This window comes from Gasterosteus aculeatus, chromosome 7, assembly GCF_964276395.1.
Source record: "Gasterosteus aculeatus chromosome 7, fGasAcu3.hap1.1, whole genome shotgun sequence".
Lineage (NCBI taxonomy): Eukaryota > Metazoa > Chordata > Actinopteri > Perciformes > Gasterosteidae > Gasterosteus > Gasterosteus aculeatus.
Window position 1 is genome coordinate 25,296,069 of NC_135694.1, and position 25,180 is coordinate 25,321,248.

Below are 25,180 nucleotides of genomic sequence, written 5' to 3' on the forward strand. Positions count from 1 at the left end.
GTGTGTACACAATGACACAATGTGGAAAATCCATGACTAAAAAAACTGACCTACTCAAGGTCACAGAAAATTTAAGTAGTAGTATCAGTTAATACTGTGTAGTTAAATTAAATTCCCCATTTTATGTCTAATTCAGTTGAGTTGATTGAAATTAAATGTTTTAAATTCTGTCATAGGAATTGAATGTATTATGCATCGTTTGCATTGTTCATTCTGTACACATGGCATCCATTGTAGTCTGTCCATCCCGGGAGGGGGATCCCTCCTCTGACGTTCTCCCTAAGCTTTCTTCCCAGTTTCTCCCCATGGAAAGGTTTTAATTTTTTGGGGAGCTTGTCCTGTGCCGATGTGAGGGTTTCGGGGGAGAGGACTCATACTATTGATTTTCCTTTATCTATCATGAAGTTAATAAGTACTAGGGTAGTCTTTTTTATTCCAGTCCCCTTTTCTGAACATCGCTGTACGCCCTGCTAAATCTCACATTAATGTTTCTCCGTTTCAGGTTCAACATGGGATTTTCAATGCAATGGAGTCTTACTGTACTTTCATGTCTCCTCTGTATGGGTGAGCTACATTTACTTTAAAACATATATTCTTTACATTTCATTTGCTTTGTAAGAACTGTCTTTATTTTGTTGTTTTTTTGGTTATTTTGTAAAATAGTTTGAACTAATAAATACAATATGTAAATGTTCACTGTGGGAAATGTTTATATAGTATTCAAAACAATTATGTATTTTTGGTCAATAGCTTAAGAAATAACCACAATTTCACACTGCAACTGAAAACTGTTGTCAAAGTAAAAATCCAGGGGACAAATATATGCAATCATTTTTCCAGTTAAAATGTGTTCTTCTTGTATTAACATATGTTAAAGTACGTTCACTGCGTGCCCCAAAAGACTCTTTTATTTTTCAGGAGGGGAAGTTCGCTGTGATTGCACAGAGGAGGGAATACAAATTAAAGGAGGCCATTACACATTCACCAAGCAGCTAAAGAAAGGCAGCACGTTGATCTACCAGTGTCCCGACGGCTACTATCCGTACCCCCATTTAAGCCGCCTGTGCCAACCCAATGGCAGCTGGAAACCACCACCCAGAAGACCCACTCAGAAATGCAGGCGTGAGTGATGTGACGATGATGATGATGATGTTTCTCCTCAGGCTGCCTGGTTCACATGATGGCTTAAATACTTCTGTCTTGCAGTTGTTGAATGCCCTGACCCCAATGTGCTGCAGAACGGAAACATCCTGCCGTCTCTGGAGAGGTACTATGTGCACAACGAGACCACGTGCGAGTGCTACTCTGGATACACAAGGAAAGGCTCATCCAATCGTGTATGCTTACCAAATGGGAAGTGGAGCGGCTCCACGCCCATCTGTAGCCGGGACTGTAAGTCCTGAACAGCCACATATTTGGGTTTGGGATAGATCATCATTGGCAATAGTTTCACAACCCGTCTTTGGTCTTTTTTTGCTACAGCCGCAGAGAACAATTGTGCTGATCCGGGAATCCCCGCCGGCGCCTCAAGAACGGGCAACATTTTCGGAATTGGCAATACTGTGACATACAGCTGCATTGACAACCTATTGTTGGTGGGCTCTGAAGAAAGAGTGTGTCAGGAGAGTGGCCAGTGGACTGGCATAGAGCCGGCATGCTACTGTAAGACCTTTAAAAAACGCTTTGCATAACCATTTCTCCCTATTAGTAGCAGCCAATCAGCTCCACTCTACCAGTAACACTGGTGGCCTGGGGAGGGTGCAGACTTTCATGTGCCTCCTTTAATACACATTGAGTTGTCAATTCCTGTTGTGTCTCTGATGACTGGTGGAAGTCGGTACCTACATTTTCACTGCCAGGATTTAATTGTGGCAGTCGATGAGTTAGAGAATACATTTTCTTAGTGCTGTGTGTCTCCAGATGATGACCCAAAAACTTAACTGACGAGTCCTTGTGTTCACCAGTATTCACCAGGCAGACAACCCATGTTTCCAGAGGACATAACGTATCAAGTGCAGAAGATAGACTTTATAGAATAATAATATAATAGTTTAAAAAAAATGTTATATTATTTTCATGTGGCTTTTGCTTCTTGCAGACAGACACACCTATGACACTTCTTTGGAAGTTTCAGAGTCATTTGGCAGCGCGATAAGAGACAGCCTAACTGTTCTAAAGCCTTCAGGTAAGTTTCCAGACCTAATAACAATATATTTAATAGCAATGTTGTGTACTATTGTCCGGCTGTTTCTGCACATTTTGTGATCTATGACATAATACTTGAGTTTCTCTCTCTCTCTCTCTCTCTCTCTCTCTCTCTATATATATATATATATATATATATATAATATGTATGGTACAATAACAGTAAATGTTGTGGATTTTTAAGATGAAACACAGCTGGGGAGAAAAATCAGGATTGCAAAATCTGGCATACTCAACATCTACATTGGTGTGGACATTTCTGAGAGCATCGACCAGGAAGACGTCGATAAAGCAATAGATGCTATCACAGTACTTATTTCGAAGGTAAGAAACAAGCAGCTTTCCTTTGGATTACAGATGTCAGACAAGAGAGTTTTATTGAAAATGAAATGTCAATATATGTTAAAACTAAGTTTAAGTGTGTTTTTTATAAGTGAGAGCGCAATTGCTGCAGAATATGGGCTCAGTTGAAAGTACTGACTGATAATGTATGCTGGCAATGCATTTGTTGTTGAGATAATAATCTGAGTTTTGAATATGCAGTTTCATTTCTAGTTTATACATTCTTATACTGCATTAGCTTTTTGTACGTTAGTGTCATGGTACTAATTGGTTGGGGGTTTCACAATTTAAAGCCGTAAACTCTTATCATATTATGTTGAAGGCTGACAAAGTAGCCTTTTCTATTATCTGACACACTTTTTGAAGCACATTTGGTGCACTGGACCTAACATGGACAAACATCCCTCACCTTTTGGCTGCAGGCACAACGGCCCATTATAAGTAAATGCATTATGAATTACACGTCATAATCGTGACTGATGCTTCTTGGCATGAGTGCCTTGGCTTGCAGTCAGTGCACACTACAGGGTTCTCTTTCTGCTGATAAATGAATCAATGAATCAACAAAATAACAACCATAAGCAGTTTGATGCATTAGCAGCATTATTGCATTGTTATCAACGAAGACATTTCACAGCAGTTTGACAGGTTTGCATGTGTTCACAAAATAGTGTCAGAAGTTCACACACCACTAAAACCCCACCTTGTATAACTGATTTACTTTATGTTTCCACAGATTGCCTCCTTCAGCGTGACTCCAAACTATGAAATAGCCTTTTTCTCCTCCGAAGTGTTTGAAGTTGTCAAAATTCTTGATTTTCTGAATGAAGGTGGAAAGCCAAAAAACATGATAGAAGAGTTGAGAAAATTTAAAGTAGACGGTAAGACAAATATATGAAAAGGTTTTTGAAAATACTGTCTCAATACACTACTAGATCTATGGTTTACTTTGTGTGTGTGTGTTTGTCTTTTGACTCAAAGACAAAAATACAGGAACAGATCTGAACCTCCTCTTTACAACATTTGAGGAGAGAATGGCCGTCATAAAGGAACAAGTTGGAGAAAAGAATTTTGAGGAACATCGCCATGTCCTAATCGTTTTCACAGATGGTAATATCTACTCATATTAAATATTAAATTATTCCAGCAGTAAAGCTGCCCATTTCCTTTCCAGATGGCAAATTAGGGATTTAATTGTTTTAGAGGAATAGTGCAACATTTTGGATCACATGCTTATTTTCTTTCTTGCAGAAGGTTAACATTATCTCCTCAGCTTCCACACAGCAAGACATTTAATACATTTATTTCCCAATATTTTATATTATTTCTTTAATGTTCATCAATTCACTATTATAACTGCCACTACCCGTTAATTGACAATGTCTGTAACATAGAAAAAAACTATTCATGTAACATAAAATACCATTGAGGAAAGCTGAAAGAAACGATTAAATATGAATTACTGCTGCTGAACATCATTTTAACACAATAGTTTGTTTCACTGCAGGGGCTTTTAATATGGGTGGATCACCCGACCGTACCGTGCAAAAAATAAAAAACATGGTCTACCTGGATCCCACTGGTCAAAAGAAGAATGAGTCAAGAGATGAATATCTGGGTGAGCTTTTTAATTCTTCCTCATTCGGCCGCATGCTATTTTGTCAGTAACATTTTATTGCTACATAATAAGACCTCGCTGGCTGCCGCATTTTGTTTTGTTGCAGACATTTATATTTTTGCCATCGGAACGGACATCCTGGACACGGAGCTCATGTCACTCACAGCAGGAAACGATGGCAGGCATTACTTCAGAATGAAGGACATTACAAATTTAAATGAGACATTTGACGAGATAATTGGTAAGAAGTCTTTTAAAATTTAAGGAAGAATACAGCAGGGGATTTGGAAATTATATATATGTATATAAATAAATACATACATACTTAGCGCTTGTAGCAACGTCAGTGGGACGAACATGTTCATGTTCAACTCATGATGAATTGTAATAACTATACTACTTAACTTAATTCATATTAAGCGCCATCCACAAGTCGAAACTTTTATTTGTCCCGTATTTTAGCCTATGTCCACAAACCTGTAAAACTTCAAATGTGCTTAATTTCAGCTCGAAGCCACTGCGATATGTAGGCAGCAGCCTCATGCATGGCTGTGGACTTATTCCTATGAGATTAAATTGTTTGCTGACAAAATATTTGAAAAATGACATTGTGATGCTTCATTTTAACATTGAAGCTTTTCTTGATACTAAATATACTAACATGAGCAAAATTGATCAGGTTTTTCGTTTTTTTATGCAGATGAAGAACAAGTCAAGGATCTATGTGGCCTTCACAAGGAATATAAAACAGTAGATAAGGGCATTAGGAAAATGTATCCATGGTGGGCGTCCATCACCATCATGGTAAAAGCTTTAGTATTTCATTGAACTTTATAATTAAACTGTGAAATATGTGTGCATGTTATCCCAATTCTGTACATAATTTAGGCATGAGAATACCCACCGCTTGTATTTCACCACAGCAATCAGTACAATCAAAGGAAAGTACTTGAATGATGAAATTATGAAGACATATTGTGCCCAGGGACAACAAAGTGGACCCTTCAGATATAGGATTTAATTGAAAAACTGTTAAATTATGTACTGCTATGCTGTGTTGTCCATTTTGTTTTTACAGTTGTTCTCCATCACAAACTCTATTATATACACATCTGCAGAATGGAGAGAAGCAACGTTACTGCATCGGCTCTTTGGTGACCTCCAGGTTCGTCTTGACTGCCGCTCACTGCTTCAGATTTGGAGATGAAGCTGAACACGTCAAAGTCGAGATTGATGATGGAGGGAGGAGCGGTAAAGATAAATGTTTACTCATGCCACCTTTCTTTAGTCATCCGATCATAACACAATAGGTGTTACACTAGGTCCTTTGGTCATGAATATTGCCACGTTTTTGGGTCTCAACTAACCATATTTGAACAGAATGTTTCTGTAATGGATTGATGATGTCTTTTTTTACAGAGAAAACTGTTAAGTTGTTCAGATTACACCCAAACTACAATATTACTTTAAAAAAGAAGAAAGGGGTGGACGAGTTCTACGACTATGATGTGGCTCTTATCCAACTGGAGAAGGATGTTAAGATCTCAAACATCGCTAGGTGAGAATTTGTGTCCTACAAACGCTATTATTCACATTCAGAATTGATGTTACGTTGTAAATTTTACAATAAAAATCACACATGCACTGGTAAACGGATACATTTAGTCCTTGGGAAAATATTGTATTGTATTTTATGAACGAAGATTTTGTGTTAAAAGTTATTCACTTTCCTCTCCATGTTATATTGTTTGTGTCTTGTCCAGACCTATTTGCATACCTTGCACTAGTGCAACCAGTAATGCTTTACAACTGGTTGGCGATTCCACCTGCAAGCAACAAGGTGAGGGAACTTGACTTTTGCTATTTAGAAAATAGCCACAATTTTTCCTAAGGTCTCCTTTTTAGTGTTGCTACACTGTATGTTCTGTTATGGCTCATGGTCATGTAAAGGGTGGTAAATATACCACTCAAATCCCTTAGTCATTTTAAACAATTTGATTTCCGACAGAAATAAACAAAAGTAGACTGGGAAGGTTGTCAGTTAAAGTACCAATGTTGGCAGATACTATAAATTTAAATCCATTATTTGGTTGAAGGATTTTTCATAATTACAGCAACTTTTTTAAATAATTTATAATAATAATATTTTAAAAGGGATATTTAATATTCCATGTCCTAAAAGCTTGAGCTTAAAAATACATCTCCCAGGGAGGAAAAAAACACATTCCAACTAGTGATCCATACAAGATGTGTGCAACACCAAAAACATACAGGGTCATCCTTGTAATATCAAGATCTGAGATGGTTTATATTGTACCATGAAAGGACAGGAATAACATAAATATGTCAATATAGTGGCCTAGCAGTTTAATAAAAAATCTCTAAAGCCTAATGTACAATCTACTGTATATCTGTTCTCCTATTACAGAGCAGATTCTGCTCAAGACTAATCTTGAAAGGCTCAATTTCCTGAACAGGCAAGGAAATACGGTCGCTTTAAAACAGGTCTATGCCAAGATGGGTGAAAATGTAAGTTGAGCTGTGTTGTGCGCTTTCTTTATTATTCACTACAAACCTAAAAGGCACTTTGACCTTTTGTTCTTCCATCTCACCAATGCAGAGAGGTGAGTGCATCCGACATGCATTGGATGCAAAAGGCATAACAACTACCGATGTAAGGGAAGTTGTGACGGATAACTTCATATGCACTGGCGGTCAGACTCCTTTCAGAGATGATGTAGCATGCCGCGGTAGGTCCCCTGTGCAATTCCTTTACTTCAAGAGAGCTGTGTCCTGTCCCATGAACATCTCTGAGTTGAGCTAAGATAATGTTTACCCCCAGCACACATAAGAGAGGCAGCAATATCTTTTCTAATTGTGCATTAGCACATCACTAGATAACATCCCTGCAACAGTAGTGCAGACCACTTGGTGAGGCACATTATTTTGAAGAATTCAAGGTGGGTTTGGGGTTTAACCTCATGTGTCTGTTTGGACAGGTGACTCTGGAGGTGCTGTGTTCAAGGACTATGAGCGTCGCACAATACAGGTACAAAGCTAGTTTTTTTTTTCACGGTTATCGAACAGTAAATCACTCATGAATTCCACCCGGGGGCAACAGGGAAATAAAATGAAATTAATGTTCTTGTCGACTGTGTCAATTAACCAAAAGTCTCTTGCACAGGTTGCATTGGTCAGCTGGGGAAACGAGGATTTGTGCGCTTCCGGTGGTAGTGCTGAATCAAGAGCGAACTCACGAGATTTCCATATAAATCTTTTCAAAGTTATCCCTTTTCTCAAATCGATCCTTGGAAAAGTGGACCAGACGGAATACCCACCTTTGCATTTTTTGCCAAACTAAAATGTATTTTCAGACTGTAATTTGTTTTGCCATTTAAGATGTGTGTACACTGAATGTCTAAACACATTGGTTTATGTAACTTTGTTACTTCAAAATCAAAGCATACATTAAAAAAAAAGCAGAACTGCTTTTATAGCGATATTGTGCTTTTTGTATAATTTTGATATTTCAACTTTATTTTAAGTAGTCAATAAATTCACTTGACCAACCAAAAATGACATTACTGATCCATTAATAGTTCATAGATCTTCAAAAGACAACACGATGCTCATGACATTGCCTGAAATTTAATAACTACTGTTGAGGTTGTAAAAATGTTTCCCCTGCGTTGGACCATCAAAAGAAGCCAAACATTGCGCTTAACTGCTCTATAATTGATTGAGTTTAATTTGGACTAAATGTTGAACAAAACTGTGCAGATACCTTATCTCCATATCATTAAATGAACTTATTATACAATAGGTATAGAGGCAGACATGTTTTTTTTTTTCATAATTCATGTATTAACAATCATAGGTTATTTCCAAAACGGTCTTCAAAAAAATACAGAATTCAAGACTTACTACAGCACTTAATACGTTCCCTCAAAAGCTCTTTTATGGAGCAGCTCTGCTGATGGAGCAGGTCGGTGACTCAGGGCTCATTTCCAGCTCTCTGTGCAGGCAAACGCAATGCGGACACTCAGCCAGGCAGAGTGCCAGCAGAGATCATCCAAATTGAATTTAGTGAAAAGGTAAGTTATTATTCTGGTGAGTAATTAAGTTGTTTCCTTCTCTTTCTGGCTTTGACATGAAAATGAACCACATTTGACATTAATTGCTGTGTCTTTACAACCCACAAACAAACCAGGCCATTGCATTAAAAAGGATTTGTTGTGGTCAGAGCAAGTTTATGGCTTCAAATCAAATGTTATTTCACTGTGTAACTGTGATCTGTTGACAATTATGCTGTCAGGCTTTGTCTCCGGTTAAAATGTACATTAAGCAATTCCCGTTACATTTTCAAATTGGCTAAATGTCTAAAAAAAACGCTAGTGATTCATTAACATGAATATTTGGTTTCTCTGACATGACGAAAGTCCACCTTTGTGTGATTGTCTGCATGTGTGTGTGTGTGTGTGTGTGTGTGTGTGTGTGTGTGTGTGTGTGTGTGTGGAGGGGGCACTTTGGGTCAGTAATGTACTGGTTTCCCATGGGAACATTCATCTGGTCTCCCTTTAAGTAATTGGAAGAGAGGGATGAGGTCAGATGGATAAGAGGGGGAGGCAGAGACGAACGAAGACGGACTGCAAGAGGAGGAACGAATGGGAGGGGCTTAATTGAATGAAGACTTCACTTGGTCTCAGAGGCTGTAAACAAGGCGAGCATTTAAAACATTTCTTATTGAATCCCTCCGGAGGATTCTGTTACCCCTTAGTCTTCTCTTTCATTTCCAATAGCATCAAGAGCAAACGGAAACATCCACTACCCGCCTTCAATTGAAACAAAATCCGTTGACCGAATCAATTTGTTGCACCTTCAGTGATTTCTGTCCATCTGTTCTACTCAACAGCATGCATGCCTCAACCCCCCCACACATGTATTTGAAATATGTATTCTGTCATTTGTATTTGATAGGGCCGATAAATAAAAAACGTAACTTCTAACAAAGTACTTTAGAGTAGAGTGATTTTGTATCTAAAATAATCAAAATACAAAAAACTTCAGTCTTCAATTGTTTAAGTTAAACAGGTTCTCTGTCAAGGTAAAGATATTATCTGAGTGTAACAGATGTTAACTAGCTAAACGTATAATTTATGTCCAGGTCTGGCTAAAAAAGGCTGTTGTACATACAGTACATGTTGATGGTTATAAGTTACATATCAGTGGAGTAGCTAGCTACAGGGAGAGAGAGCGGGAGCTTTTATGTTCATGATAACATTATCAAGAGACGTCTGAGTTGTGCTGTATATTCTCAATGTGAACCGTTAAAATGCCTTATCAATTACTGGCAGATAAAATAGTTCACAGGCTATGACAGTAGATAAATATCCAATTTATTTTATTTAAAGGGCATTTTAGGAAAGTAGCCTTAGTTTTATTATTTTAGTTCATGGGCTGTTGTTCTATTAACTAATATACATCAAACCTGAATGCTCTGCTATACCACCAAATTAGGGGAAAACAGAAATCCAGTCAAACGGTATTTCCTTTGTTTTAAGGAAAAACACTTGCACCAGTATTTTGTATCAAGATACATTTTCATGTATTTTTGCCCATCCCTGCCTCCACCCACTCACCCTGATTCCTGATTCCAACACCAGCACACACAGCATGTTCCTGATGAAGCATCCTTCTGTTTAAACTATGGCTGATGTGTCTCTCTGCAAGCCCTAAATCAACCTCATGGCCCATTTTTTAAAATTACTACCATTAAGAACCGCATACGCACACACTTTACCCCCATTTGTTATCAGAAAAGTGTGTCTCGCTCGAATGCACTCCTGCTGATCCTGATGCTTGAATATGAAATTATAATTCAGGCATTATGTTGACAGAAAGCTCCCCTGGTAGTAATCCGTACTGTCACATAATCGATTGGATAATTAACCATTTGTACGAGCCAAGTTTCTTGTGATTTCACATTTTTTGTATTCACTTGTTCTTAATTTAACAATCTTAACAAAAAAGCTCAAACTGTTGGTTAATAAGGTTTCTGCAATCTTACGGGAGTTGGTGCAAAGATTGATATCACTTAATAAACAACCGGCAGCTGGCTAAATTAGCCAAAAATAAAGAAATGAATCCGATGGAAACAAACTGGCTCCGTCCACCATCAGTCCGAAATGAAGTAAATTCTAAGCAGACTAAACAGGTAATTGACGACTGGATTACTAAACAACCAAAAGGTTTTGGAATGTGGGTGGAAACAAGGTGGCTGGCGAGGATTCCCAGGTGAGGAAATGGCTCAGCTGGGGATGATGAGTTGAATGCAGATCAGATTAAGGTAACATGACCTGTAAGGACACGAGAGTTAGTGACTGTCAGAAGTAAAGTGAAATAAGGACAGAGCTTGTGACATTTTGTGCAAAGCTAACCAACTGCTTACTTTAGCTTGAGAGTGGTAAATTATAAAATAACTCTTAATAATGGTGGGAAACCATCAGGGACATGTCTAATTTTCTGTTGTGAATGTGTTTATCCTTAATTTTAGACTAAAGGCTTTGAAATATTGTTTGTTAACCATCAGCAACACAAATAACACAATTTTTTTCGATCTTTTTAAAGACAGATTGCTTGTATTTGGTTTTTACCTCTGATCTTTTCACTGATTTAAAGTGGGCACGGCTCTACTGGAAAAATGGGACGATGTATTGAGTGCACATCTCCACCAATCAGTATTCGGTATCATTTGAAACAATAACAGTCAAAACTAAATCCCAATACTCTTATCTTTTAGAAGAGAAACTTAATAATAATAATAATAATATAATAACAGTATTATCCCACCTCCATGATCCGTTGTTTTTACTCAAACACAATAAGTGAGCGCTGATCGAGTTACCACAGATCATTTTCATGTAACACTTTTGTAATGATATACCCAAAGCTTAAGTAACAAAGGAGACAGCAAAATCTGCCGCTTGTCAGCGTTTACGACGAGAAGCACTTGCGTGATTAGATGTCTTGCAATCGATGCAGCCTCTTCTCCCAATCATTAAATCTGCTCTTAACAGATTACAGCCCCCCTCCAAAACACGCAGTCTTTTCTCCTCCTCTTCCTGCGCCTCCTCCTGTCTCACATGCTCTCTTTTTCAGCACATACAGCAGAAGACCTGCCTCTTTAGCCCCTTTTTAGCTTTGCCTTTGAATTTCATCCTTTTTAGGGAATTTTCTTCCACCCAAAGATACAGCAGACAGCGGAATGGAAAAGACTAAACTAAAATACAAAAGGTGATGGTGAACAGCCGACAAAGATGGACCTGCTGACAATCTTCTGCCCCCTCCTGCTTTTATGTTTTGATCCGTCTGCAGCCACAAGCCTCATCACAGGTAAGCTGAACACACAAAAAACACAAAACAGCTCATAGAAATTCACTTTTGTCTCATTTGTGCATCCATCTGGGGTTCCTCCATGTCTTGCCTTCCCAACTTTATGCTTGATGTTTTATGTGGAAGCGGACATATTCGAAGCCAGAGGTAGGCAACCGACTTCTTTTAAAATAAAAACCTTTCAGTATTAAAGGCTTCCACGACAAACTCCATCTCCATTGGGTGCAGAATGTTTTTTTTTGTGTGGGTGCAGGTCAGCGTGTGTGCAAGGCGGGAAAAGGAAGGCCATGTTACAAGCTGGCTTATTTCTCTGAGCTGCGGCGGCGGCTGAACTTCGTTGAGGCAGAACTCGCCTGCAGACGGGACGGGGGGCAGCTGCTGAGCGTGGAGTCGGCCTCCGAGCAGAAGATCATAGAGCAGCTCATCACAGAGCTCCGTCCCACTGATGGAGACTTCTGGATCGGCCTCCGCCGTAACCACGGAGACGAAGAAAGCAGCTCAGACTGCTCCTCACAGTACTACTGGCTGGACGGCAGCAAGTCCACATTTAGGTGGGTGGGACGTCTAGAGGATCGATGGGTCCAACGTTCATTTTAGGTCCATGAAGTGAAATATTGAATAGAATCGTTGGTGTCTGAAAAAAAAAAAATATATAGAAAAAAGCTAAAATATATATATATATATATATATATATATATATATTTATTTATTTTTATTTTTTTTGAGAGGCAAAAAAAGATAAAAGTTGATCAAAAAATAATATGATTCTGTTCAAAAACAATCCTATTAATTGTTTTTTTTCAATCTTCAAAACAAACATCAATGAAGGATTATGATACTGTCTTTACGAATTCCAAATGAGCTATAACTTATTTTTAAATTTCTGTGCTGCGGTTTCCTATCACTTGTTGGCCAGCATATGCACAGATAACAAACTAGTGTAGGCCGATGCGTCCGAATACCTCGAAGGAACACAAGCACCGTCCAATAAATAGCAATCAGGTTTTTTTAACCTTTAGTTAACTTGACTTTTGAAAAGACTTCTTTCAGAAAAAGTGATGCGGTACTTGTGCGTTGTACATATGTGTGTGTTTGTTATAGGAAATGGCATTGGGACGAGCCATCATGCGGCTATGAGGTGTGTGTGGTAATGTATCACCAACCGTCGGCTCCTCCCGGTCTGGGAGGACTCTACATGTTCCAGTGGAACGACGACAACTGTGAAACCAAGAACAACTTCATCTGCAAATACACTGCAGGTAATGCAGACACAGTATTTCAATGTGCCTTTAATTTGAAAATATATTAATATTGCTGATTGGGATTGATTTTTCTACCCAGAGAGGCCACTGGAACCGTCCCCTTCTCCCAACTCCACTCAAACAAGTAAAATGCCACAAAATACGACGCAGAGTAGAATGTGGATACTTTGAGAAACAGTGTGATCAATATACACTGTATGTACAATGCTTCTCTTTCCAGATGTTTCCCCTTCATCCGCCCTGCCGTGGAATCCGATTGACCACAACCAGGACAGGAATACAGGTGGAGCAAGATTAATCCTAGTATACACTTCATGCAGATACCAAGTTGACAGTCACTAAATGTGGATCTCCTTGTCTGTTGTCTCTTCAAGCGCTTAACTTGATTTACATCATCATTCCCACCATTCCCCTGATACTGCTGTTACTGACAGCGATTGGAGTCTGCTGCTTCAAACTGCTAGCCAGACGGTGAGCATCTTAAACGATGTTGATCACAAAAAACATGGATATGGTTCACCAGTTAATCACAATGCTTATTCTAACATTTGTACGGTTGTCGAACACATTTCGTGCGCTTTTCTTCTGCGTGTGAGACAGAAGCAGGAAACAACAGAAATCCGAAGTGTGCCAGACAGAACCGGGCCTTTGCCCCGACGCGGCTCCAGATGACGTCTACAAAGTCATTCACTCCCAGAAGGACGACGATCTGCTCTCAGCTCGCCCGCAGACCAAGAACACCTCTTTTCTGTGCTCTTCCCCCGACACTCCGACCGGTGACTACGACAACCTGGGCGGTCGCGACACCGAGAGCGGCTTCGTGACCCTCGCCAGCACAGAGAGCGGCTTCCTCAACTTTGACCTCAACGACCTCAGCCTCGGGCGCCGTGCCACCCGTGACTTCTATAACACCAGCCTGGGCCGCTCTGGAAAGAGGGACTTGAATGCCGGCAGTCTGTGCGGCAGCGGGCACGGGGAGTTTTACGACAGGAGTCTAGGCCGCCGTACGACAAAGAGTGAGCATTACGGCAGCGGTTTGTACGCCGACCACGGGTTGTACGATGGCGGCGTCAGAGGAGGGAGTGACCTCTTTGATCAAAAAGCCAGGCCTGAAAGTCACACGGTGAAAGCCGACCTCTACCAGACGTACATCACCAACGGTAAAGAAGACGCTTACCAGACCAACCTCGGAACTTATGGAAACCGGAAATCCTACCAGGCTAATCTGGATTTCTGCAGAACCGGACTGCAGGTCGACATCGGAAGGAGATACTTCAACGAACAAGACTGGATCAACAGAGAAAACTACTGATCCTTTGACCAGCTCCTTCGTTCTGTACACAGAAGTGTACGTGTGATTGTGGACGGGGACAACAGAACTCTGCACGTACGTCAATTATTTCTTACATATAGAACAGTTAGAACATGATCTTAACATTAGAAAATCACTCCCCATAAGTTATAAAAAAAGAAATCAACGCATGTAGCTCATGTTCAAGGATCTCCAATTATCTTTATTCATGTGAAGCCATGCTGATAGTTTGGGGTTTGAATTACTCACATTTTGTCTGATTTCTACCTACAACCCAATTAAATGGAGGTGACTGGACTGAAGAAGGGCCTTCACATTGTTGGGCGAACAGTTTCTGGACAACAGTTCAGACACCACTTCAAACCAAAGTCTATTCCCCCGCTGCTGTATTGTGGAGGTCAATCATTACGTTACATTACATTACGTGTCATTTAGCAGACGCTTTTATCCAAAGCGACTTACATTACACTTTAAACCCATGGCTTTTTTCACATTTTTGCCCGGGGAGCAATTAGGGGTTAGGTGTCTTGCTCAGGGACACTTCGACATGGAACAAGGGGCACCCTGGAATCGAACCACCAACCTTGTGCTTCCCAGCACACCTTCTCTAACCCCTGCACCACGACGACCCCAATCAACACTTGGATTGGACATTAAATATCAATGGCATCGGCCTTGGGGAAACAAGTTGTACAAAGCCTTCGGTAGCACCAAAGGCAACAGACACATCAAATGACGTCGCTTGAGTCAATGTTGCCTGTTGGAGGCGTTGAGTTGCAAAGAAAAGATCTTATCGGACATATGTAGCCGTTCCTCACCTCCGTTCCTCGCACGGCGCTCCGAGATACATGGTTTGCAACGAAGGCCCCACGTGTGAAAAGTGGAGGTGGAAAAATAAAATAATATCTACTGCATTGATATCAGTAGGGTCTTCGTGTGATATTGTCTAATACAAAGTGAAGTTATTAGAGTAGTCTTTTAACTCTACCGGTCTCTGTCTCAAGGCTATAATAATTTACCTGAACCTTTCCAGGCGCCAACCTTTTCGGTCTATGTTTTTTTGCTCGAACTGCGCTTATCACAAAACGGACTGATGAGTGGCGCTCTGTAGCGGGCTGTTTGCATGTCCTTGTCACGCTGCCCCTGCCTGCCAAGTTAACTATTGATGTCCTTGAACCTTAAATCCGCTGTGCCTGAAAATACTGTTCAAATCCCACTCAAAGTTTACCTGATATAAACAGGCCGCCTCAAACAGACAAAACACACAGTAGCGCTTGAGGGAGTCGGTGTTGACTATTTTGTGAGTACTCAAGTATGTTTTCACAAGACCTTAAAAATGGTAAGATATTCAGAAACTTATTTAAAATTCCACTGTTCCAATTATTATGACGTTCTTTCTGCGGTCGAGTGGAAATGTGTCTGATTCTGTGTCTTTGCGTGCCTGCAGCCTGTACACAACAATGGCATGACACCAAAGAGAATGATACAATATAGCATCATTATTATTATTACCTATTCAGAATGTGTAATGTCTTGACGTCTCTCCTGTAAGTGAGAGTGGTTTGTATGTTTGTTACATCTTCAAATAAAATTGAATCTGCTTGTGGTGAAGAGATTTTTCTGTTCCAGTAAAATAAAAAGGAAGGTTGCATTACTAGTCAAGCATGTTTTTATTTGTCAACATTCCACGTTTAATTATTAACACACCCGCGCTCCCGTATACCTGCACTCACACAGAGCACACGATAAGATACTGTTCAGGTGCAGACAAGCAAACACAAGATTTGTTAAACTCATCATTCAGAAAAATACTTCCATTCAGGACACATTTTCAAAAGGAAGTATGAAAATAAAACACTCACTATTTGTGTGTAATGGCTCGTCTAAATACATGTAAAACCCATTCTCTCACACACACACACAACATAGTCTCATTTTTTCATGAGCCCAAAGGCAGGCGTAATGTCCTTAGAAAAGGGTCAGATTTCTTCAGATGAGTCGTACACTTGGAAACACATTCAAGTCTAAAACATTGCGCGTAAACAAATAGGATTCCGTTGTCGTTGTTGTTTTGTACCTGAGGGCAGGTCGAGGTTCAACGGTCAGCCATGAGTCCGCTTACGAGGCTGCTTTTGCTTCCGTGGTTTCAGTATGACGTAGCGCCTGTAGGTGGTATGCTGGTCTGACATAAACGGGATGTAGAGCGCTCTGAAGAGAGGAGATGACCTGAGAGACAAATTGTTTTTGTTCAGAAACTGCATCAGTCTCTCGGACAGTTCATTTTAAGTAATCTGCTCAAACATTCTGCCTAATGTTTAAGATGTTAACAAGATACTCTCCACTCTTGTCTTTTTGAAAGCTGCATATACATTAAACTCTTTTCAATGTAAGGATTAACATTTTTACAATCTTCTGAAAATTCAGGACACATGTTTATTTTTCTCGAAATTGTTCTGTATGAAAAATCACCTTGAGGCTTGGAGGAAAGGCTTAAAGGCGATAATGTTCCACTCCTCTTTGTTGGCTGAATAACGTGGCTCCAGTGGCGTCTCTTCTTCTGTATCCAGGTCCACTACGTAGTGGCACTGCCGTAAATCCATCTGCCCATGGAAGACATTTCCCAATTAAAACTACAACTACTAGTAAATACTGTGTCCACCTGTCGACACACAAGCGCGTCACTCACGTATCTGGTTGGTTCCTCCAGGTTCTGGTCGTTCATATTAGATGGGATGATCTGTGTGGCCAGAGGACCAGGCGCATATGGCTGTGGCAGCTGCCCTTTAAACTCAGACTGAATGAAGTGCAGTTGCCAGCTGCCGACGGGGAAGAGAAACCATCAGCAACCTGGAAAACAACAACGTCCCATACTTTTTTCGGACTGAGACCCGGAGACTCACTTGTGCGGTAGCAGGAAGCTGCTTGGGAAGCGGTGCCACTCTTTTCCCACACACACACTAACAGGCCGGCCTTCAGGGACCGAGTGGAGAGTCGGATCCTTGGCGATGCGATGGAACTCTGGGTACAGGTCCAGAGGGGCGTGGTACCCTAAAGACAAAAGGGAAAAAAAAGATATATTATCTTGAATGGCTTGCTTTTGTTGCTTGACAGAGTGGTGTCTGTGCGCGCACACACACACACACACACACACCTTTGAAGAGGGCGACAGAGCGAGAAAGTGACAGTGCTGAGAAGACCACGACTGCGCTCAGAGCCAACCAGTTGGAGGAGACCGTGTAGTGCTCCAGTCGGTGCCGCTGGAACAGGAAGTGGTAACATTTCTGCAAGAAATATAAACCAATCAATAACAAAACATTTTTTTCACATAGCCCAATGGGGGTTTAACAGAAGTGAAGCCCATGAATAAGGACTACCAAAAAGCAAAAATCTCAAAACTCACCTGTAGAGAAGAGAGGGCTACAGCCGCACTGAGGCATATGAGAGGGTAGATGGGAAAGAGGAAACGCTCCTCTTTATGAGGTCTGGTGAAGAAAACCAACATCCACAGATACATGGGAGACAGTGTCAGCCAGTATGGGCGGCCCAGGTTCTGCACTGCAGGAAACACGTGTGCACAAGCACGGTTAATCAACTTTGAATATTCGCCAACAGTCAAGATTAACTATTTAATTATTTATTGGTTAAGATGCAATGACTGAGCAGGACTCTGGTACATAGCCAGTAGTAGATTGTTTTCTTATAGTAACAGTTAATTAAATAGTCATTACCGCACCACTTGTCATTATGTGTACATAACATTGTATAAATGTGGTTCTGCTGTAGCGTTTCTGTCCTCACCATTGAACCTGTGTAACAGTGTCTCCATGAGAGCGGTGAGTGGCAGAGACAAAAGTGCCAAAGCAAACACCAGGTTGAAGTTCAGGACCCCATTGGCAAAGTAGAAATGCCACGGCTCTGTACCTGAAAACGTAACAACACAAAATATGTGACCTCAGCACATGAACAAGCATGTACAAATCAAGACACCTTATAGTTATAGCAAGTTATGCAAGTTACTTGAATTGGAAATCCACAGAGGTGGATGGTTAAACATTTTGTCATTTACAACACATTGCCAAATCTTTTCATGGGTCTGTTTTACTTGTGATAATGATTTAATGCCATCTAGGGTTAACTGAAAAAAGTGCAGCTTTAAATTGTCCATGCTTTCCTTTGCTCCATTCTGTCATTAAATCAATATACCAAATCAGTCAAGAAATTGCTGTTACGAAAATCCCTGAATTGAGATGGTTAATAAAATGCAGCCTCTTTGTTCTGCAGCACCAAACCGGTTGTGTAGGATGCTGAATTAGACACTGAAAACGACTTTTGTCGTAAAGCATGCTTTCCAGAATGGGAAATATCAGGTCAGAATTCCATTTTTTGCTAACACAATAAAAAAATGATACATTAATGATGTGTGAGCTTGTATATTACCATACAGGTCAGGTCCATGTGGTGTAAAGACATTATAAAGTAGAATATTAAGTGGAGCGATGACCAGTTTTCCATAAAAGAAAGAGTCTACTGCCACAAGGGGTACCTGAGAAAGACAAAAACGGCAGACAGAGGGAAAGTGAATGTCCCCATCTACATTTAGCTTTTGCAATATAAACATTGTATTACATAATTTGGGAATTGTTACAAACAAAACTATACAAAATGAACATATTTACCATGGCAATACCTATGTTATATTTTGGCAATAAGGTACGAGAGGCTGTACTTTATCGTCCAATAATGAAACAGTTCGGTGGTGTAGTTAGGCCCGACACGCAGCAAAGTGCATGTAAACAGCATCGAGTCTCCTTGCAAGATCTAGCACCATCTCATTCATTCACATCCCTCGTGACGTTCGCCTTAATTGTCCGGTTGCGAAAGCCCGAAACCCACCGATTTCTGGGATTTCTGGGATTAATTCAGGGATTGCCACCGAGCTAAAAACTGAACGGTTGCGCAAAATCTAAACTGTTACTTTAAGTGTGCAGTGATATGGAACGCTTGGGTCGATGTGAACAGGTACTGTACATTATGGCTGAATAATGCACACCCCGTGACTCAATCTCAACCAATCAGAACGCTGGATTTAATCTACCCGTATTGTAATACATTATATTCTGTACAACACATATAAAAAGAGAAAATCTGAATTTTCTGTGCTCAACCAATGTCATGTCACACACTGCAGCCGTGACATGGCAGGGAAATTAGTATACACCTTGTGCTGTGATAGGCACAATTAAACCTTTGTTGGTTTTATCTGTATTTAAGAAAATAATTCTCACCAGCAGCACAAGCAGAGCCACAGCTGACCAGGTGATGAAACTTTTCCACTGCCTTTTTAACATCAGCAAGTCAAAAGCGATGGGAATCCTGAAAATGAAATGGATGAAAGCTGTCGTAAGAATAACACATTTTGTTATTGCCATGTCTATCTGATGGAAACAGGTATTTTAGTTACCCGACAAGAACAGAGAACGGCCATCCAACGACGGCGCCAGCAGCCACACCCATGATGGCCAACGGCGTGGAGTCCTGAAACCACCCCGTCATGGCAACCAGCGTTGTGTACATGCAGAACGAGGAGGGCAGGAAAGCTGAGGAGCAAGTATCAAAGGGGAGGATGGTGCACAAACATTTATCAGCAAAAATAACCTGTGATTGACAATTTGTTAGCTCTGCAAAACCTTATTCTTTCGACCTTGACAGAGACAGGGGCATACAGTGAAAAAATATCCAGTGTGCAGATTTTAGAAATAAAAAAGCTGAGAAATATTTGGTTCCGTGGTAAGTTACTCAAAAAAGATAGATGTAAAAACAACAGAGGGCAGAGACAAAGGTGAAAAGATACATTTGCATAGGAACGGGATTAAGAAAAGTAACTAAATCCAACCAACCTGCAGACGAGCAGAACATTCCTGTGCTCAGGACAAGGAATGCCAACATTAGACGGCCTACATGCAAACCAAACTTCTTACAAACAGCCCTGTGTCACACACAAACAAACCATATGGTTAAACTGCTAAATGCGTAGACCGAAGCACTTAGGATGCCTACTTGCATTGAAGAGGATGGTAAACTCACTTGTAGAAGTAGAGTTCGCAGACACAGCAGGAGAATGCTAAAACACATCGCACAAAGTAGAACACCAACACCTGCAACACAATCATCACACAATTCTGTAAATTCTGCAAACGTGTGTGTGTGTATGTGTGATTTTATGTGTATTTTTAATGAAGGATGAATAAATATATATATATATTTTTTTTAATAGGTACAGGTGTGTAAATGATTTCCAATATAAATTATGTTCCTACAAACAGAGAACACGTTTGTCTTTTGTTTGAAATCTAAAAAAAAAGTCCTCTTACTTCAGAAGAGAACAAAGTAGGTGATTGTGTTGTCCCTTAGCTGAAGTCATTTAAAATATCAACAAATGTTCATGTGAAATCAAGTTCAGAATAAATACCTTGTTTGTCTGTAGAACGTGGGCATGCAAACAAGCAGGAAGAGCGTGTAACCATAAGTAAGCGTACGACCTGATGGCGTACAATGGAGAATATTCCCATGTTTGCATCCCGGTACCGTAGAGCAGGTAGTGCATCTGTCAAAACAGTCACCACAATAATTAAATTAACGGTTAACAAATTAAAGTTAAAGTTAAAGTAGTATCTTGGTGCAACAATAAATATATTCTGACATCGATTTAAGATCATCTTTGCAAGGGACAGAAAATGACAATTTAGGATTTCTGATGAACGGTGAGCAGTACTCACAGGCTCCCAGTAGTTGAAGGTCTCATCACAGTCTGAGATGTTGCTGAGCAAAGCCGCACAAAAACGTGCAGAGAGCAGGCATTTAAATGCTGTCGAACCTTCTGGAGCCCATACCTGCCCCCCACGACTCACTGACCTATAGAATGCAATTTAAAAAAGAAAAAACACACCAATTTGCAATTATTGTGTACTAATACAAATATATGAGCTATTACAAAGATGCACTAGAACATGTGAAATGTACCACAATGTACTTAAATAGTACTTAATTTTAAACAGTCTAATTAGCATGAAGAAACCTGATGAGCATGTAGATGTATAGTTACATTATACAGTGGCACCTACTCCACTACCAAGCAAGTTCCAGTTTTTTGCTATTAATAGTGTATTTGTCAGTTTTAAGCTTGTGGCTCTGTCCTGTTAAGACTAAGAATTTGAATTATATTTTTTTCTAAATGTATCTCCTTCATATTTAATTCTATATGTCATATTTTTCTGTTCCAATAGTGGTTTTCATACGTGTTTTAGCGCATGAGAACATACAACATTTAGCAAATGTTATGAATCCTTAATCCAAGTTGTAGTGTGTTTACAATTAGCAGATTGCTAAAGATTTACATTTTTAGAAATCCAAATAACAATCATTAAAATATGACTTTATATCAATGCCCATTATAATCACCTCCCTGATATGGATAGTTTTGTGTCTGTTCATAGTTAGTAGTAGGTGAAGTATTTACGACAATTCATAAGTATTACCAGTAACACTGATAACCTGCTTCCTCATGTTTACATCCAGCATCCAGTTAACGTTAGCTCGGTTGTTGCTATGCTACAGAGCTTTCTAATGCCACGTCATCTCACACCCCGTGCAATTTAATTCAAGGGACTTGAGCAACGTATCAATGACAACAATCCCTGATTCAAAGTGCACGTGTGTCGCCGCTGGTGGATCTTTAGTAGGTGGCAGTGTTACGGACAGCAGGGGGGAATGAATGAAGTGGACCAGGTGACCCGATCGCGTAACGTTGCTCTGATAAAACACGCAGCCAGCAACAGCCAACGCACTCAGAGGTCCTGTGAAGACATTAACCCATGTGCTGTTAAGGGGGACGTTTTCCACCGTTGCATGGTATTGTTGCAGTCATCCGGACTTGCTCAACGTGCTAGCTAGCTACTTTGACAGCCCGAGCAGCGGAAGCTAGCTAGCCGTCAGACCGGCGGGATGGAGCTCTCTGCACCGATGGATGCAGCGTCTCCGCTGCCAGCTCGTACTCACTCTTGCCGGGCCTCCGTGGTTTTACCGTCATCACCGCCTTTCTCCTCCTTCGGTGGCCGAGGTTCGGCGGGGACGTTCACGTTGCTCGCATCTTGTCTGCTGCCTCGCCGGGTTCGCTGCCGAAGCGTTTTGGCCGCCATGTTTTCCGATGAGTGCTCCCGATTCGTGGCTCGTTCATTTTCGGCGCCGTCCGGTTATTGACAGCTTTTACGAGAGCTCTCAAGTCTATTTCTATATAGGTAATATATAAATAATACATATGCATTGTTGTTACTTGTAAATAACGTATGGACTACTAGTTCCCCAAAATGATCAAACAAAACATCAAAGAGGAGTATGGCAATTTCCAGATACTAATACTACTATTACTAAATATCCGATGGAAACTGTAATTCTTCTTTACTATCGTCTAGAATAAAATATTGAACTTATTACTTAACCACATTAGTTTAACTGTTATAGTTTAATTTACGAATTAAAACATGAACAAAAACAACATTATGCAATTTACAGAAAGCACCAACCAGAAAACGTGGTTTGTGATCTCATACCTTTCCAATTAAGATAATTCTGATAACATATTTATTGAATGATACGTTAATCACAGATGCAGAGAAACACCTGTTCAATGGAAAACTACAGCGCACAATGCACCAACCACTGTAGACACTGTTCCACAATCTATATGCTTATGAAGTGCGCAGTACGTACAAACAGACAAAAAGAGCCTCAGATCCTCTTTAAGATTAAAATGTCACTACCTGATAGTGACTTGCAACCGAGAGGTAAGAAAGGTTTCTAGGTCTTTATGAAACTGCAGAGCTTGTGTGTGTGACAGAGCATGTGTGTTTGAGTGGTAGATGAGTCTGTAGCAGTAACTGGTCTGGCTGAGGTCAGGATGTGAGAACGTGTCCACGAGTTTGACTTGCTCCACGGTCCCGTGACTGGCCTCTCGGATCGCGGCGTGGAACTTCCTCTCAGCCCACGTCGGCCCTGTCCAGAAGCTAATGTCGAAGCTGAAGTGCTCGGGGAACAGGGAGAACGGTTGGAAAGGTTTCCCTGGCGGCGGGCGCAGCTCAAACTGCCGTAGAAAGCGCGGGTCGTGGGACCACAGCAGCCGCCAGTCGGGCAGCGAGAACAACAGCACGGAGAGAAGGTCCAGATTAAGGGACACGGTGACACGGACACTGCTAATGCCGTCACCTGCATTGCCTGCACACACTTTACCAACCAATCCCTTTTGCAGTGCGGTCAAACGCAGACCCCCCTGTTCGGTGACTAAGGAGACCCCGTAGGGCGCCAGCAGAGTTTCCAGCCTCTGCCCAATCAATCTGATTGGCTCACTTGCCGAGGGGAAAACCCCCCCGAGGAGGAGCTCATGAAAGGCCGGCAGATTCCAGAGGTTGACGGGCACGTTCTTAAACACTAGGCCGCTAATGCCAAACAAGCTGGGGACACCGTTACGGCCCCCAAGAGGCCCGTCCTTCTTATGTCCTTCGACCTCAACGCTTTCATTATTTCTCTCGTCCACCCCGTGCCGCGCTGCATACGCTTCCTTTTTAGTCAGAAGCTCCTCCATCTTGGAGAGCAGTGACGGACGGAGCATATAAAGGCCACTTTCCCCTTCAGGGTCAATATCAATTAAGCATGCAGAGCGTAGGCTCTCAGCTCCTTTACTCCTCACCCTGTCCACTTTATCCAAGGAGAGACGTGCCAGAGTCTCTTGTGTGTCTCTTTCTTTGTCTGTCGAGGTATCATTTTCAGATATGACGTCTTTCTGAAGCAGGTGGATCCAGTAGCAGTCTGCCGAGTCAACGTCGCAGCCGAACGCCTGCAGCTGTTTGGCTTTGAGGAGGAAGGGAACGGTCTCTGTCGTCATGGAGACAGACCACTTCTCCGCCAGTCCTTTGAGAAGAAAATCTTGCACCAACCTGACAGGGTGGACAGAACCCGAGCAGAGAAATCCCCTGATGAAAGAAGAGACGCCTGGTTATAGAACATTTTGTGTCGTGTTGGCGACTCAAACAGCACAAGAGTCTCTGTGTTACTGTACCTGAATACACAATCACTAAGCTCGGCTGGCATGTTGTACAGAACCTGGTCCCCATCAACAGCCTCCTCAACCGTTAGTATCTCAGCGGGGCTGTAGGGGAGGCTGCGAGTAAACACGTGAAGTAAACCTTTCTCCACATGAAAGCCTTTATCCTGGCTCCTGCACAACAGAAGGAACAAACCATTAGAGAGTGTCTGCACACAATCACGCACCAAAACACACAGCCAGGGACGCAAAAGGCTTTTACATATTCATACCCTGTCACACTCACCTTCACACCTTACCTGTATCCAGTGCACTTATAGCTCTGGTATTTCTCCTTTTCAAAAGGATGGACATCCTTGAGGATGAGGTGTGCCTCTGCTGCCATGGCAGCCACCTGCCAGCTGTTGTGCCACTCTCGCTTCGGTTGGTCGGCTGGCGTCCCACCCTGTCCATTGCACAAGGAAACATGGACCTCCCCGTCTTCAGACAACAGCTGCACACAACTGGAGGTATAGAAGAAAAAAAAAGGATATTCAGTACGTCGTCACGCAAGACAGACATTGGGAACTTTGTAAGTTTATAAAAGTAAGAACATAATCAGAACTGGGTAAAAGTAGAGTAAAAACGCACAAGACATTTTAAAGGGAACTGGTCTTCCAAAAATCAAGAATAGATACAGGGCTGGGCAATAGAAGGAAATTATATTGATTATATTTAGGAAGAAAAACATTGTTATTGATATTGTTATGTAGGCTTGGCCAGTGACCATTTTACAAAATATTTACGCAAAGCCATCTTACAATATTCTGATATCCCCCAAAAAGTCCAAGATGATATCTGCTATCACTGTGTTATTCATAAATTCCCCAGCCCTGAAGTGGTATTTATCTATTTAGATTACAGTCAGTATATAGAAAAAAATGCCAAGAATGACAACTAGTTTTTCTTTTTGAAAT

At 41.0% G+C, this 25,180-nt stretch overlaps 4 protein-coding genes across 5 annotated transcripts; 2 read left to right on the forward strand and 2 right to left on the reverse strand.

The window, feature by feature from the left end:
- The first annotated feature begins 244 nt into the window (after positions 1-244).
- LOC120821357 (complement factor B) lies at positions 245-7,741 on the forward strand. Its single transcript, XM_040179799.2, has 18 exons — positions 245-564; positions 919-1,122; positions 1,207-1,392; positions 1,483-1,662; positions 2,099-2,185; positions 2,390-2,529; positions 3,284-3,428; positions 3,529-3,657; positions 4,055-4,165; positions 4,272-4,406; positions 4,866-4,969; positions 5,284-5,416; positions 5,585-5,723; positions 5,929-6,005; positions 6,594-6,694; positions 6,786-6,915; positions 7,165-7,214; positions 7,350-7,741. Exons 1-18 carry the CDS (start codon positions 486-488, stop codon positions 7,524-7,526), a joined length of 2,307 nt encoding a protein of 768 aa, XP_040035733.2. The 5' UTR covers positions 245-485; the 3' UTR covers positions 7,527-7,741.
- Positions 7,742-10,132: 2,391 nt separating this feature from the next.
- alg9 (ALG9 alpha-1,2-mannosyltransferase) lies at positions 10,133-22,370 on the reverse strand. Its single transcript, XM_040179802.2, has 16 exons — positions 22,187-22,370; positions 20,908-21,043; positions 20,601-20,735; positions 20,216-20,286; positions 20,029-20,117; positions 19,593-19,728; positions 19,417-19,504; positions 18,569-18,674; positions 17,930-18,052; positions 17,532-17,686; positions 17,283-17,412; positions 17,032-17,179; positions 16,818-16,947; positions 16,601-16,731; positions 16,209-16,357; positions 10,133-12,191 (listed from the first exon to the last, which is right to left on the reverse strand). Exons 1-15 carry the CDS (start codon positions 22,324-22,326, stop codon positions 16,234-16,236), a joined length of 1,842 nt encoding a protein of 613 aa, XP_040035736.1. The 5' UTR covers positions 22,327-22,370; the 3' UTR covers positions 10,133-12,191; positions 16,209-16,233.
- On the forward strand, positions 11,240-14,519 carry layna (layilin a). 2 transcript variants are annotated; one of them, XM_040179803.2, is made up of 8 exons: positions 11,240-11,557; positions 11,684-11,704; positions 11,811-12,108; positions 12,659-12,816; positions 12,899-12,943; positions 13,040-13,102; positions 13,194-13,290; positions 13,420-14,519. In XM_040179803.2, exons 1-8 carry the CDS (start codon positions 11,482-11,484, stop codon positions 14,129-14,131), a joined length of 1,470 nt encoding a protein of 489 aa, XP_040035737.1. In that variant the 5' UTR covers positions 11,240-11,481; the 3' UTR covers positions 14,132-14,519. The 2 variants fall into 2 exon arrangements, with proteins under 2 accessions (XP_040035737.1, XP_040035738.1); XM_040179804.2 differs by lacking the exon at positions 11,684-11,704 and having other exon boundaries at positions 13,420-14,511.
- A 260-nt stretch (positions 22,371-22,630) lies between the features above and the next one.
- On the reverse strand, positions 22,631-24,488 carry fdxacb1 (ferredoxin-fold anticodon binding domain containing 1). The gene is made up of 2 exons (XM_040179808.2): positions 24,240-24,488; positions 22,631-24,153 (listed from the first exon to the last, which is right to left on the reverse strand). Exons 1-2 carry the CDS (start codon positions 24,269-24,271, stop codon positions 22,944-22,946), a joined length of 1,242 nt encoding a protein of 413 aa, XP_040035742.2. The 5' UTR covers positions 24,272-24,488; the 3' UTR covers positions 22,631-22,943.
- Positions 24,489-25,180: the final 692 nt, after the last annotated feature.